Below are 15,401 nucleotides of genomic sequence, written 5' to 3'. Positions count from 1 at the left end.
AGCAGAGAAGTGTGTTTAATAACCAATCAGACTTCATTATTTCCATTTCTCGTCTCTGCTCCGCACAGCTCCGCTCCGCGCTGTTTAATTCTATAGAAGACGGCCCGACACTTTATAATATATTCTCCGCTCCGCTCCGCTGCGCTTTGGTGGGAACCGGGCCTAACAGTTCCTTTTACGTATACTAAATAGGTAGGTATAAGCTACCTACCATGACAATTTTATGACTGATAGCATTACGGATCTTCACGGACACAAAGTTGCATGCGTCATGATGATCATGAACACGATGATCGACAATCGAATCTGGCACCTAACAGCGCTGTTGCTCCTTAGCGACGCTCCAGAACGTGTAAACTGGATTCCAAACTATTACTGAGTATTAATAGTAATAAAAAAATGCAGTGAAAGTGATCAATGCCTCCAAGAAAATATCACTTCACGAGATCCAATATTGAAAGACAATAATATCATTAATCTCAGTTTACCATAAAACGTTATCGTTATTCACAGCGTTACTGTAATGATTGGCCCACAATTATGGATTGGCCCAAGCCCTACACTCTCCCAGAAAAAAAAAAACTAAAACAGCTGGTTGTCAATCAAAGTCATGAAGCTACAGATAAAAATGGAGGCCACACTCCGAATACCTACTTGAAGCACAAACTAAGTATCACTATCTCGCTCTCTGTGGGCAGACTCGCTCTTTCTAAATAAACAAAAAATATAAAATTGCTCAAATTCAATGAAACCAATGTAAAATCTTTATTTCTTGACATAGGTATCATTAAAAATGATAAGTGTAATTACTGGTAAAACGTTTTAGGAAGAAATTACTGTAAAAAATGTTTACAATGATCCAATGTCGGAAATCACGAAATAAACACTTTTGCGTGGAATCTTATGTCACTTCCAGGACACCACGTACTACCGCAACCACGCACTACAAAATTTTGCACCAATTCTTGTGATAAAACAATGATTATTTCCTGTAAACAATCTCAAACGAAATTAACTGCTTAATAAACAAAATAGTAAACAACCGCCATGATGGGCCGGATTGGGCCGATGTTGCCACATGGTACCGATTACCCAGGAATTGGGATTGTAATTCCCTGATTCGCCAACACATTAAGCCTAAATGGCCGACAATTTTGTGATTTTTTATTTAACTAGGAAATCTTAGTTTCAAATATTAATTATTTATTTGTTTAACTTCTGATTTGGTTTGTGAATTGGCTATTTCGAAGAATTTACAAGGAGATTTAAATCAGAAGATAGCAATACTACAGTTCACATTAAAAAGAGAGGTAGGGCCGCAGAGAGCGAGATAGATATAAGTAGGTATTTGACTCAAGTTTTTGTTCCAACTCTGCCCTCCATTTTTATCTTTAGCTTCATGATCAAAGTCACTTCTTTAGTTCTTTCTGTCACTGTCAACCAGAAAAATACAAACATTGTGGGAATTGGGAATTTGAATTGGATTAATTTTTCAAGTAACACAAATTCTAAGTACTATAATTCTTAAATTAAAAATTATGAATTAAGACAAACACAATGTCCAGCGAAAAGTTGTCCGAAAAAGTAAACCCTAAAGTGAATGTTGAATATTGGTAAGTTTACAACAATGATTCTATAATAATTTTCTTTCTCTACTATCCTAAACAGTATTTCCCTGATTCAAAAGATTACCGTAAGCTCTAGTGATATAACTTATATCATTAAGGATGATTTCAATAAATGTTTTAATTTTCCAGTGGAATCTGTGATTATGGGGGTCATTGCCTTGCACTTGCAAAAACTATTCGAGAAAGCACTCCCAATGCTTTGGTTTTCTGCAAAAGAGGTCGCCAAGGTAATCCACATTTTTAATTTTGCCTTACATCAAGTTTCAAGATGGGCAGACAACCACAAAAAGGCCGAAGGAAGGCACTAATGCAGACCACTAGCAACCGGTCTAGAAATCATTATAATAATCCTACGTCCTATAGCTGAATTAATAATGAAGTGTCTTTAATTTTACTGTATTGAAACAATCTTAGAATTAACCTGGAATTCAATACAACTAAAACTTTTTATTCAATTATTTTTTCAGGTTCTTTTGAGGTGGAGGTAAATGATAAGCTAATTTATTCAAAACTACAAACAATGGCATTACCAGATTATGAAGAAGTGGCACAGGTAGTAAATGATGTCTCTCAAGGCAACGAACCAAGGGAAATAAAAGGACAACAGCCAATAAACTGTGTTATTTCGTAACATTTATTTACGTAACAATCCCAAAGAGTAGTGCTTATTTAAAATAAATCTATCAACAAAAAAATAAGGAAGCATAAGATGTGATAGTAATACTAACATAGTGAATTTGTAAATAAATTATTTAATTCATAAAACTTGTCTTTGAAATAATTAATTCTCCTACTTACTGAGATATCTAATTATATTAACTACTAATCACAATATAACTACAAAAAAACTAAGACCTTTAGGAAAACAAGGATATTTGAATTGGATACTCAGTTCACTCATAGTTTCCATAACATTTAGAAGTTTGTAGGTTTATCAACACACTTTATTGTGGCATTTGTTTATAGATTTTCAATAAACTATGAAATCATGAAGTCAATTTGAGTAGGCAAGTGTAAATATGTATCTACCTTGTAGGTAGCTATTATAACAATAGTGCAAGTACCTATGCAAAATATAAAACTAAAATATGTGTACCCAATTTTTCAACTTCTAAAATCAATACATAAAATAAGTAATAGTTAAACAATAATAAAACCAGATCAAAATATTTAACGAATACATATGAAACATTTCTTTTTCCGTTTTTTATGTTCACAATCTACACCACATGGGCATGAGAAATTATTTATGAAATAAACATAAAACCAATCCTTGAACCTGGAAGTAAAAGTAATAATAACGTTAATGATAGAGCACATAAAAATAATTTATATAAAATTCAGAAAAAGTAAACACTAATAGTGTAAGTGCTTACATACCTAAATCCAGGTATTACAATTCTTGTGAGATTTGTTTACTTCACTACAGTGGATTAAATACATTAATCCTTTAAAACAGTCAAGGTAGAACATTGTTGGTGTGTTTTGAAAATATAAACTACCTACATAATGCTTCCTCTCACAACCAATTGGTATCTTGGAGTGACATTACATAATATTTAACTACTTAAATCTAAGTATACCTGTAATAATATAAGAATATCACAAGGATGGCAAGTGCACTATCAAACATGGATAAGGATGTTCAAAGCCAAACAAAAAACAAACCGATACAAAAAAATGTGCATAAAAACAAAGATAAGTGCTTACAATTATGTACTTTTGATAATTCAAAAAGTAACAAAAGATAACAATCAAGGAAGAACTATTTTAAACTTATTCAAATACAGTCGCGGTTGCGTCGAAATACTTAATGTAAATAATATATCCAGAAATGGCATTTTCCCGCAGAATTGTCACGCGAAATATGGACGGATCGTATTGGCACTTGGCAGCTAATTAGCTCTAATATTAAATTGATTTGTGGAATCTTCACAAAGCACAACATGTAGGCCTAAGATGCGCGCCGTGATAGGCGGTTATCACGCAATTTTATCGATTTTGCCCATACAAATTGACGTCGATAAAAGTTATCACGGTGGGCATCTTAGGCCTACTGATTTGTTTTCTTTAATCGCCCAATGTTATACATAGCGCTAAAACGATAGCTCTCATTGCGTTAAATTACTATACGCTAAGACGTCGTTTAGTAAGCCTTGTTTACTTTTGCAGCTCAAATAATGTGGAAGAATAAATAGTTCATGAGCGGTAAACATTCATGAGTCTAGTATTTGAACGTTTGACGCTTTGAAGTAGGTAATTCTTTTTTTAGATTCTAATACAATAATACTGTGTGTTACTGTTCCAAATTGAGATTCTCAATAGGACCAATTACTGTGTCGCTACTAAATACTTCTATGACTCATAATAGAGTATTTAGAAGTCTATTCTACTATTCTTCACTTCACCTGCTAATATCGTCATCATTGATGATTGGCTTAACTGGGGAGTTCAGTTTCAATAATCGGTCTCTTGAGCCATCTACAGGACCAATGTAGCTCAGGTATATCCCGAAACGTAATTTCCCTCCAAATTGCTCAGATATCGTTCTGAGAGGCTCGACGGTTTTTTCTCCAGTTTTCTGGTCGATACACACCATTTGGCATCTAGAGCACTGTCCATCCACCTGAAAAGGGATAAATATACGATTTTACATAAATCTTAACATTTTCCCGGACAGTAACCCAGCCAGACACAATAGAAGTTTAATTGTTATGACGGCTATAGCAGTTCACTGTCCAGGAAAGTGTTAAGAATGTTATGCAAAAAGATACCATAGTACACAAAATAAATTATGCAAGAAATTGCAGGTAGTAGAGTAAATTGATTGATGATTGATTTACAGAAACAATTACAACCCACATGTTTAGGTAAGTTACTTTAGCAACGAAATCGTAATTGCACAACTTCTAACATACAGCAATATTTTTTTTACCTTGAATTCATGCTTTCCAATAATAACTCTATGCCAGTCTCTTTCAGCTAGTTCTTGGTCAGTATCAATGACAATGTTCCCTCTAAAACGATCCGTTAGCTCCTCCACACTATCTTGGAACGATGGATCTTGGATCTTGTCGCTAAGCCATCTGACTGTGGCTTTATTTATAAGGAGATATTGGGCTTGATTGCTCAGAGACAGCAAATTCTTGTCTCCCTCACCTTTCTTCTTCTGTACTCGCACATCATCATTTGATTGTCTAATAAGTCTTAGAAATGACACTTCTAAAGCGTTGGATATCCAATCCGCCACCTCGTCACCGCAGTCATAGCCGCATACAATATCAGTGCATACTTTGCTTTGGCAGAACATGGCGTTTTTCTGCTTATTTGCAGTTTGGTCCAGTGAGACTGATATTGTAGGCATACCTGAAATTTCATTACAAGGACATTCAATTAGGTACCTATTTAATTTAAAACAACTGGCATTGAACAAATCATTCATTTACATATGGCACAAAATTAAATGTTAATTAAATTACCTTTGCATTCTAATATCAACCACCTGTTATGCAAATCGATGGTAGGTCTTATCATGCACATGCGAGTGTTCTGTTTTTGTGTCAAGCAAACTCCATTGTCTTTGACAATCATCCACTCTCTGTCGTATTCGAACCCTTTAGGTCCAATTTTCCATGACGAGTTAACTTTAAAAGCACCACAGGACTTGATAGGGAATATTGCTATTTCTTTCAAAGAAACTTCAGATTCAAACGGAGATGGTTCTTGTATGATAGCAATTTTTTTATAGTAATCATCAGATAACAGCCTCATTGACTCTTCATTACATTTTTTCTGTTTTGATTCACCTATTTTGTAATGTTTCATCGTGCGGCTTGGCTTTTTCAGTTTTGTTTTTACAAAACATCTACATATCATCAGAATAAGTTTGTCTACATCTTTGAATGTATTGTAGTATCCAAAAGAGACTCGTATGGCCCCAGTGGGTCTGCCATTTACCAAGTCTATTTCATCTCCACATTTATGGCCTGCTTTATACATATCCTTCATTTCCTTATTGGTTGCATTCAGGTGTCTTTGACAAGAGCCTGAATTGCAAAAGCATCCAGTTCGGACACTTATGTTGAATAAATCTGCCATGTGTTGGAACTGGAAATGGTAAAAAAACATAAGTAAGTTTTTTGTTAGAAATAGGAAGGTATTAAAAATTTCTGTATGATAAAAAGTAACTGAAATTATCATGAAATAGCAGTTTTAACAAAATTAAGGATGTTGGTGCACCAGATCAAACATGCGCGAAAAATATTATAAATTTATTTTTCCTTGTGCTGAACAATGTTGTACCTAACATACAATGAACACATACATAAATATGTCTGCACAACGTATATTTCCATCACGACATTACTTTCAGCTCAGGCAGCATTCTCAACTATAATAATGCCTGTCATAACATGCTATTGTCTATGGAAGGGTACAACCATGAAATGGAAAGTTTCCTACCTCTGAATAACCAATATGTGATCCATCTTCCCTCATAAGACTAAATGTGACTATACCACCCTGTTTCTTTATATCTGTAAAGTCTGAATCCATGTAAAATATAGCAGCTTTGTTTCCATTTCTATGTTCAAGTTGGTTCAATTGTTTATAAAGATCCTTAGCCAAGTAAAAGGTATGGTAAGATATTGTATCCATGAAATCTTCACTGATTACCCTGGGAATCAACTCGTTGAGGGTATCAAAACAATGCTTTAGTGCGATGATGGATAAAAATGGTAAAGTACCATCTTCAAACCTGAAAATCATGAAAAGAGTAGGTGTTAATTGTATCAATAAAAGAACCTCTTTCTTATCATTAAACCGATAAACAAGCTGAATGTTTGATCAGTTGTAAATGTGCTTGTTATGTGGTATGTACTTGAAAAGTAATTAATAATGACCTTCAAGACCAGTATAACAAATACTATACCCACTCACACCCACTGGATGTTAGCTATAAAACATTATAATTAAAATTATTATTTACCTTTCATGAAGAACCTTTTTCTTAACATGGTAGTCTTCACTGCTCAATACAATATCGACTGTTCCGCCTCCAAAGTATTTCTTTTCATTTAAAACATTTATACTTGTATTCTTCACAAGCAAAGCTCCAAGACCGGTTGGGTATCCAAATATTTTGTAAAAAGACAAACAAACAAAATCTGGCTGGTTCACAGATAAATCCAACTTATTTGTTGATATGTACGAGGCTGCGTCCAGTAAAACATACCAGTTGCAGTTTACTTTGCATAAATGCTTCTTAATATAGCTATTGAGACACCCATCCTTGATGTTCTGAATACAATTTATGGGGTATTTGAACCCATTAAAATTGCTTTGGGCTGGGTAAACCAATAATGTATTACCATCGTTCTTATAACTCTCTTTCCTTGAATTGGATGGGGTCACTTCAGTTGGATTCAATGCTTTAAGGAAATCGTCATGGCAAATATGGATGATATCAGCATTCTTTTCAGTGGCCAGTTCTCTCAAACCAAGCACAGATGTATGGTTGTCTCTCAAATAGACAAACGAGCCACAGTTCAATACTTCATTCTGGTCGAAGGCAAATTGAAACGACTCCACAACAAGCTTCAGTGCCTGTGTTGTTCCGGATGTGAAAATAACAGAGTAGTTAGAAGAATCTGTATTGAAATGTCGGAGAATCGAGGATCTTATTTGTTCAATGCAATCTTTTGTGTCCTTGTCTGTGTGTGGGTTCATGTAGACATTTTTCATCAAGTCTTGATTCACTCTTAGTGGCAAACTTTGAGGGTATAGTGATGCACCCGCATTTTCTAGATAGCATCGATCTGAAAATGTACACAGTAAAATTCAGTTAAAACAAGATAAGAATATTTCTTTTCAAGAACAGGAAGTCTTGAAAATGAATTGCTGTTTTTAATAACACAAAAAATATTAATTAGGTAATCTAGGTTCAAACATAATTTAAAGAAACTAATTTAGTATTGCATAATATGGAATAACAAACAACTTACCTCCCAATCTACTAAATTCTGAGAGTATATTTTGCATTCGATCATTCTCAATGACTTTACTTAGAGTGGTCATTATAAACTTCCACAGTGGAAGGAATAAGATTAACGATAAAATAAGGTCAATTTGAGACCACTAAGGCAGATTCATGCTATGATACATGCTGATGAAATTGATACCGTCGTTTTCTAGGGCACCGCAACGACTGACTGCGGGTAACCTTGAGGAGCCGTAAACATGAACTGTATGTAAGCAGTAATTTGAGAGATAATAACCGTGGTTCCGCTGTTATCTGCAAATGAAAAAACATGTTTCGTACGCGATCAAAGTCACAATTTAATTACAAAAACGAAGTTTCTAAAATGTCACATTGAACAACAACAAACCTACGTCAACGTCAACACGATTATTTTAACGTCCAGCTTGATGATGTCAAAAGGAGACGTTAAAATAGTTTGGTTGCCTCGTCTCGTTAAAATGACCATGACCATAATATTTCAAACAATATTTTTAATTAAGTTAATTAAGTCGTGTGGGGTGCGTTATAAACAACGTTTTTAATGATTAACGGGTTACTAGAAGATCATTGTCATTGTCTATCGACATAGCAAACAAGTACAAAAGATAGAAACCGATTTGTCTCTACAAACCAAAATAGCTGTTTATGAGTTGGCACATATAAAAATGTTGTTCCTTTCGAACGAAAATATCGTGTCTTTAGTGTATTTTTCTGACTCATTTACTTATTACAATGCAAAATTATGTACCTACAAATATAATGACCATAGGCCTTCTCCCTTAATTTTTGCTCAGAAGTTAAAAAATTGTGACATGATTCAAATGAAAAAGTTCAAGGCTGTGAATATTAAAAAAAAAATTAACTCACGATTTACAAACTAGATGGCGCTGATAGTTCCAATTGGCGCGAAAAAAATTGGAAAGTTGCATTAATTTACAAAATTCTGGTCAACCAAAAAGACGACGTGAAACTGAACGTACCCATATTAATAACTAGCGGCCGCCCGCGACTTCGTACGTGTGGACCCCGTTTTACCCTTAGGGGTGAAGTTTCGAGTTTTTTAGGGTTTACCCGGAAATTATTCAAACTTTTCTCGCTGTAAAAACCATCCTTGGACTTCAACAAACATTTAAAAAAAAGAATTGGTAAAATTGGTCCAGTCGTTGTTGAGTTATGCGCTTACCAACACATTTTGCGATTCATTTTTATATTATAGAAGAAGATAATGCATAGAGTATTTTTTTTATTTATATTATAGGAGCTCGTAGGCGAAGTTGTAGTACCGTGGCTGTAGCTTCACTTTTGCATAACAAGTTCGTTCGTTCGTTCGTTTCAGCCAAATGACGTCCACTGCTGGACAAAGGCCTCCTCCAAGGCTTTCCACAATGCACGGTCCTGCGCTGCCCGCATCCAGGCTCTTCCCGCGACCTTTACGAGATCGTCGGTCCACCTAGTAGGAGGCCTGCCCACGCTACGTCTTCCAGCCCGTGGTCGCCACTCGAGAACTTTTCTGCCCCAACGGCCATCGTCTCTACGAGCTATGTGCCCCGCCCACTGCCACTTGGTTTTAGCAATTCTGCGAGCTATGTCGGTCACTTTGGTTCTCCTGCGGATCTCCTCAACAAGTATTTTGCACTGATTAAAGTTTGTTTTTTAATAATAGTCTGTGTAAGTAGATGAATTTATTTTTAAATAAACAGGATGGAATATTCAGAAAATATAATAATCACTCATCGGGGCGTAAGTACGGAATGATGGGTTCCTATTCATTCATCCTACACATTTATTACACAGAAATGACGGCCGATGGGACAGCAAGGTTCTGGAGTGGAGGTCACGTACCGGAAAACACAGCGTGGGATATATCTCCAAGGTGGACCAAAGACCTTATAAAAGTAGCAGGAAAGCGCTGTATGCAGGTAACTACCAATCGGACGAGTGGAAAACATTGAGTCCTATGTTCAGCAGTGAACGTCCTGTGGCTGAAATGATGATAATGGAATTTGGGTCACGTTGAAGTTTGGCTTTTAACATAACGACAGATTTTTATACGACATACCTACTATTAATTTAGGTAACTTGATATTAGCTAATCCTAGTAATATTAAGGTCTAAAAAGATACAATCATCGTTCGTTCGTTCGTTTCAGTGAAATGACGTCCACTGCTGGACAAAGGTCTCCTCCAAGGTTTTCCACAATGCACGTTCCTGCGCTGCCCACATCCAGGCTCTTCCCGCGACCTTAACCAGATCGTCGGTCCACCTAGTAGGAGGCCTGCCCACGATCAAACGAAGATTGTAAACAGCGCCGATCCTGTAAGTATAGACTTACCTAACTGTAGACTAGGACGTACTCTATAGATAAAAGTCGAGTGTAATATGTCTGGGAACCTACCTTTGACAGCATCGCCTTACTAAATTACGTTACGCCAATTTAATTATTGCTTTTATGGAGGGCTTTTAGTAGCTTTTAGTAGCAAGCGGTGGCATGATCGACTCCCCCTAAGTGAATTGACATCACAGTCTGAGGGCGCTTGCTTCACTATTTTACACACTTTTGTAGTACCCAGATTGTATTCTAAGATGAGCACTTGTATTATGTAAGTGTCTATATTTTACAAGCTTTTTAGTTTTAGTTTATAGTTTTTACGCAAACTTTATAAAGTTTCTGGAACTGGACGGGAAAAATACCTAAGAAAATTTTATACAATATTAAAGTTATGAGTCTAACAAACAAATATTTCAAGAACAAGGCTAGACGCTTATAGCCAAGGCAGACGACTTTAAAAACGAAACTTATAACGTTTCACTCATCAGTCTTCCTTTAGCTTTTGTTAATTTACCTACCTCAAAGAAACGATTGCAAAATTGTTTTAAAAAGCTTCTACCATTTAGTACCTACTTGGGTTATTTTGAATTCGAAAGTTGCCCTCTGAAGCTAAAAATAAATCTTGTTACTTTTACTTGATTGCAAGGTAATACAAAATGTGAGTGATAAGTACCTATTACTGATAATACAAAGTATTGCTTTAAATGATACATTTTTACTAACCGACTTAAAAAAAGGTAGAGGCTCTCATACATTTAGCTACTTAACCACTTAAAGACTCATAATCATTTCAGGTGCGTTCAGTTTGTTTAAGTAATAGGACATTCAGGTGCTTAGTGCTGGTGCTGTGTGCAAACCATAAAAGAACTAACCTTTAACCTCTTGATGGTCTCATTACTCTCCGATGTCAAATGAGTTCACTGCTTCTCACCAATGTATATTTATAGGCTCACTATCACCACCATTATGTCCTATTAGAAAGCAAACAATACACTGAACTCTCACAATACGCATTCAGTTGATTGTGTTTACGATTGGAAAAATAATTATCTCACAGATGACTTCATCTCAATGTTTACAAATATTACAAAATAATTGATCACTGTTTTGTCATCATCGAACTGTGGGGCGTGTGAATAATCAACTATTTTGACTATCATAAACATAATGAGGGTCGGATTACACAATTTTATGCAATTACAGTTATATTGATTGGTTCGATATTTTGAATGTAATTACTTAAGTATGTGTAGATAATAATAATGACCGTGTAAGATCACAGGTATTCGCTGGGTAATTTTTGACAATAGTTGTGTTGAGTTGCACCATCTAACTTTAACGGTAACTATGACGATAACCGGTGCTACTTGCTTGGAGTTTGACAGGTTTTTGACGTTTGTCAAAGTTAAAATAAGATGGTGCAACCCAGACTTACTGTTTTTAATGTATAATTACATAATGGGCTACAATAAACGAAAAACAGTCCTTGAAATAGGTAGGTACCTAACGTAGGTACTAATAAAATGGTTACAAAAAACATTATACAGTGCCGTATTTTCCTTTACCTACTATGGGACATGGGATTTTACAATCTGAAATATTATGGATGCCTGAATTAAAGTAAAAAGATTTGGGTCTATGCCCGGTCAGTTTTCTTCTCTAGCATAAAAATTGCTCAAACGAATTTTAGCCATTTTTAAGCGAATTGGAATTCTATGCTCAAAATATTTCCTGAATTTCAAATAGGTTGGTACAATACTAGGCATATTACGCTCTGACAAAATTAGGACTATCTATAGGACTTATTATCATTAGGGTTTCTGATTTCTCGACCTATTTTTTCGAGAAAGCTCGAGCAGAAACCCTACTTATCATAAAAGCACCTGTCAAATGTCTCCCGTGTGCTTTTTAAGGCAGAATAAATACACACAAACTAATTAGTAAAAGCTGACTATTATCAAACGCTATTAAAATTAAATTAATTTTCAAAGCTAAAAACAACTGCAAATGGAAGCACTTACCAGTCCAATTGTAATGCTACTATAATAATTGAATTTGGATCTGCATGTATTTGTAAACAGAGTTTTGTATAATTCGGGTATCTTGTTTAAGGCGATTACACACTGCATTCGATCCGAATTTGAAACGTTAATTAGGTACAGTGGTAAGTAGCAGCTCTTAGGTATCACCTAGTAAAAGATGTAATTGTGTGAAAGATTACTTTCCATTGTAAATTCCGAATCAAAATAATAATAAGACAAAATGTTTCATTACAAATTTTCGAACGCCCGTGCACTGCAAATAGCAATATGAATGTGCCTTTAGGTTAACTTAAGTAGGTACTCATAAGAACAAAAAAACACGAAATCAAAAAATCTTTTGTTTAATTTTGAACTTACAGTGTAAATCTAAATAATTAAGTTGAAAATGTCCTAAATAGAATGAACTTCAAGAAGTGATTTTGTTCGACGATTAAGTATTAAGTAGTAGTTATGCTTGGTCATGGAATTTAATTTAATTACAAAACATTAGCCTTAATGATATGAAAATACTTAATCATAACAATATCTATACATAGATGCCTCTACGTGAAAAGTAAGCATTTTTGTTTATTCTATAAATTGGTTTCAAAAATCACATGACGCTGTGAAGGTGACTGACCGAATATGCACTTTAAGGCCAAACGCTATGCTGCATAAGTAACTGATGAAAGAAACATTAAATAAGTAAACACATCATGACCACTTAATACGAGAATAAGCCGGTTTTGGAGACTTGATACTTTCTAAGTTAAGGCTGCAGCCACAAGATGAGTCGTGTGCCAGTGGTGGAGTGTGTCATGGCGACCAACTCATTTGGGAATCCGTGACATTGACTTTTACGGCGGTTCCGGTGTCAAAGTGATGTAGAGTCAATGTCATTCAGAGAGAGTTCGCTGCTTTTTGCAGGAAAATTTTTGTGGGAAACTTTCATCCACGAATATAAATGCCCACATTGTGACGCTACTTGTATTGTCCCTAATAATTTCGGTGAGGAAGCATCTTGAACCTAATTTTATTACTTTGTAAACCCTTACATCGTGCACGAGATAAATGGAACACAATGACCATGACCTACCACATAATATGACCCACCACACAGACAACGTGTTAATATCTACCGGCAGATAAATGTTTAAACGAGTTGCGTGTACTTGCAAAATTAACTTAATCGTAAGGCCAATGACGCGTTCATTCGTCTAGTAATCCAGTTAGCAGTTCTCTGACATTGCCACCAACAAGCGTAAATAAGCACTCGTTAGTGCCGGTATTCCATTGGTTCCTTGTTTTCGGTTATGTCACGACGTTCGTATTCGGCCATCGAGATGGTATTATCAAAAGTGGGCATTGTCGCTTTCATGATATTATTCAATGTCGATTCAGTGTTTAATAATGTTATGAGTAGTCACATAGATAAAATGAAAAGTGAATGGGATTCAGACGTGTTTTTGGACTCTTTCGGACTTTTGACGAAGTACGGTTACGCGCCCGAACGGATTTCAGTGACAACAGAAGATGGATATGTCATCGATACTTTCCATATTCCACGAAGCGGACCGCCTGTTTTACTGGTGCACGGTATTACCGATTCTTCGGATGAATGGCTGGTTTTGGGTCCAAATAGATCACTGGCGTACCAACTAGCTGATGCTGGACTGGATGTTTGGCTCTACAATAGCAGAGGTAATCGCTATAGCAGAGAACACAGAGACAATATTCCAAAAAAAGAGTATTGGAATTTTACTTACGAAGAAATGGGAACTCAAGATTTGCCTGCCGTTATCGACCATATTTTGAACGTTACTTCGCAAGAGAAACTGTCGTATATCGGTTTTTCTCAAGGAACAACTATCTTCTTCGTTATGTGCAGTATGAAGCCTGATTACAACACTAAGATTGAGGTATCAATCCTGCTAGCTCCTGTTGCGTGGATTGCACACTTAAAACTACCCACAATAGGAATTGTGAGTCGTAATTTAGAGCTACTGTCTTCTATTACTGAAGCATTAGGTTTGTATGAATTGTATCCCTTCAAAATCAGTAATGTAATAAAAAGCTTAAGCTGCCTCCGGCTTTATCCTACAAACGTTTGTTATATAGACTTTTATATTAATTATGGATTAGTTCATTCAGATTATTTATCTCCAGACAAAATAGCCGTTATTGGTAGCCATATACCGGCAGGTACGTCTAATTTAAATTTTCAGCATTTTATTCAGAATTATTCTAGCAAACGTTTTCAAAGATTTGATTATGGATCAAAAAAGAATCTGAAGGTGTATTCTTCGAAACAGCCGCCCTTATACAATGTAGAGCTGGTCACAGCGCCCGTGAGCATTATTGCAAGTGAAATTGATTGGTATAGTACTAACGATGATGTACAAAAACTTAAAAGTAAATTACCGAACATCAAAAGGTTTATAGCGCTCAACAGTAGTTTAGAATTTTCACACCTGGAATTTGTGTATGGTACTCGCGTACAAAAAATAGTAAATGAGCGTGTAATAAACATTTTATTAGATGATTTAAATATGCGGTAGAGTATGTTTTTCCACTTTATTCGGCTGCCAAAGGATTTTATTTTTAATTATAATCTACTTAATATAATTTAGATGTAAAACCATAAAACGGTACAAAGTAAACTTTTAAACAAGGGTTTGTTACCCATATTATATTGTAGTTTTAGCTGCAGGTAGATTATTTGTGTGTAAAAATAGCTTTTCTAAAATTTCATAAATATTTAGTAATATTGAAAATTAAGGTTACATAGTGTTAAACTAGTCATAGTTGCATAGTAAATTATGTGTGGAGGTATATCATTAGTATAATTTTAATAAAGTTGATTAAATGTGTCTTGAGTCAAATCATTTGTCTATATTTAGGTAATACTGTCATGATACAGTCAACATCATCAACCTACCCACTGGCCTGAATTAGGTAAACCAACTGACAAGGGACATCGGGCTTACACGTCGTAAATGTAATTAAGCTGTTCTCATCACAAACAGATATCTATCTCGACTGAAGATAACTTCTATCAGATATCATCTTGCAAAACCATAGAGATATCGAGAGATGCCATCTAATGCGCTAAGTTCGAAACGCAGTGTCGCATTAGAAATTCACACACACAAAGAAATCTAAATATGTGCTCATTATCCAATACGGTATCAGTACTCAACGTTTGAATAATCTTTAGCACTACGCAAGCAATGTGTTTATATTATGACGTCGCTGCTGTCATCATTACTTTCACGAGCAATGTGTTCAGTTTTCGGGCATATTAGTGCGACACCGGCCCCGCCCACTTGTCACATCTCCCTTTAGTTTCTGTAATGTGTGCAAAACTGACGTAAGGCACAATATAGAGCTTTAAACAAACTTCA

General features: G+C 35.4%; 3 protein-coding genes across 4 annotated transcripts; 2 read left to right on the top strand and 1 right to left on the bottom strand.

Annotated features, from left to right (window-relative positions):
* Positions 1 to 1,451: 1,451 nt before the first annotated feature.
* Positions 1,452 to 2,688, top strand: LOC114360089 (migration and invasion enhancer 1). The gene is made up of 3 exons (XM_028314654.1): positions 1,452 to 1,613; positions 1,758 to 1,855; positions 2,096 to 2,688. The coding sequence occupies exons 1-3, from the start codon at positions 1,558 to 1,560 to the stop codon at positions 2,257 to 2,259; spliced, it is 318 nt and encodes a 105-aa protein (XP_028170455.1). The 5' UTR covers positions 1,452 to 1,557; the 3' UTR covers positions 2,260 to 2,688.
* Positions 2,261 to 10,940, bottom strand: mal (molybdenum cofactor sulfurase). 2 transcript variants are annotated; one of them, XM_028314653.1, is made up of 7 exons: positions 10,849 to 10,940; positions 7,631 to 7,920; positions 6,616 to 7,444; positions 6,090 to 6,384; positions 5,108 to 5,735; positions 4,564 to 4,994; positions 2,261 to 4,254 (listed from the first exon to the last, which is right to left on the bottom strand). In XM_028314653.1, exons 2-7 carry the CDS (start codon positions 7,701 to 7,703, stop codon positions 4,033 to 4,035), a joined length of 2,478 nt encoding a protein of 825 aa, XP_028170454.1. In that variant the 5' UTR covers positions 7,704 to 7,920; positions 10,849 to 10,940; the 3' UTR covers positions 2,261 to 4,032. The 2 variants fall into 2 exon arrangements, with proteins under 2 accessions (XP_028170454.1, XP_028170453.1); XM_028314652.1 differs by lacking the exon at positions 10,849 to 10,940 and having other exon boundaries at positions 7,631 to 8,013.
* Positions 10,941 to 13,319: 2,379 nt separating this feature from the next.
* Positions 13,320 to 14,629, top strand: LOC114360093 (lipase 1-like). The gene has a single exon (XM_028314658.1). The coding sequence runs from the start codon at positions 13,341 to 13,343 to the stop codon at positions 14,553 to 14,555; it is 1,215 nt and encodes a 404-aa protein (XP_028170459.1). The 5' UTR covers positions 13,320 to 13,340; the 3' UTR covers positions 14,556 to 14,629.
* The last annotated feature ends 772 nt before the right edge of the window (positions 14,630 to 15,401 follow it).

The sequence above is a fragment of the Ostrinia furnacalis genome, unplaced genomic scaffold, assembly GCF_004193835.3.
Source record: "Ostrinia furnacalis isolate ACB-3 unplaced genomic scaffold, ASM419383v2 OfSCF4888, whole genome shotgun sequence".
Taxonomy (NCBI): Eukaryota; Metazoa; Arthropoda; class Insecta; order Lepidoptera; family Crambidae; genus Ostrinia; species Ostrinia furnacalis.
The sequence above is the reverse complement of the archived record's forward strand: the minus strand, read 5'-3'. Positions and strand labels throughout refer to the sequence as shown.

What these genes read in the sequence shown, in the direction of transcription:
- mal (XM_028314653.1), bottom strand. Translation starts at nt 7,703, where the DNA reads ATGACCACTCTAAGTAAAGTCATTGAGAATGATCGAATGCAAAATATA. An exon ending in CACATATTGGTTATTCAGAG is followed by an intron (nt 5,736 to 6,089) that starts GTAGGAAACTTT and finishes TACCATTTCCAG; the next exon opens with TTCCAACACATGGCAGATTT. An exon ending in TTGGAAAGCATGAATTCAAG is followed by an intron (nt 4,255 to 4,563) that starts GTAAAAAAAATA and finishes ATCCCTTTTCAG; the next exon opens with GTGGATGGACAGTGCTCTAG.
- LOC114360089 (XM_028314654.1), top strand. Translation starts at nt 1,558, where the DNA reads ATGTCCAGCGAAAAGTTGTCCGAAAAAGTAAACCCTAAAGTGAATGTT. An exon ending in AAAGTGAATGTTGAATATTG is followed by an intron (nt 1,614 to 1,757) that starts GTAAGTTTACAA and finishes TTAATTTTCCAG; the next exon opens with TGGAATCTGTGATTATGGGG. An exon ending in CTGCAAAAGAGGTCGCCAAG is followed by an intron (nt 1,856 to 2,095) that starts GTAATCCACATT and finishes TTATTTTTTCAG; the next exon opens with GTTCTTTTGAGGTGGAGGTA.
- LOC114360093 (XM_028314658.1), top strand. Translation starts at nt 13,341, where the DNA reads ATGGTATTATCAAAAGTGGGCATTGTCGCTTTCATGATATTATTCAAT.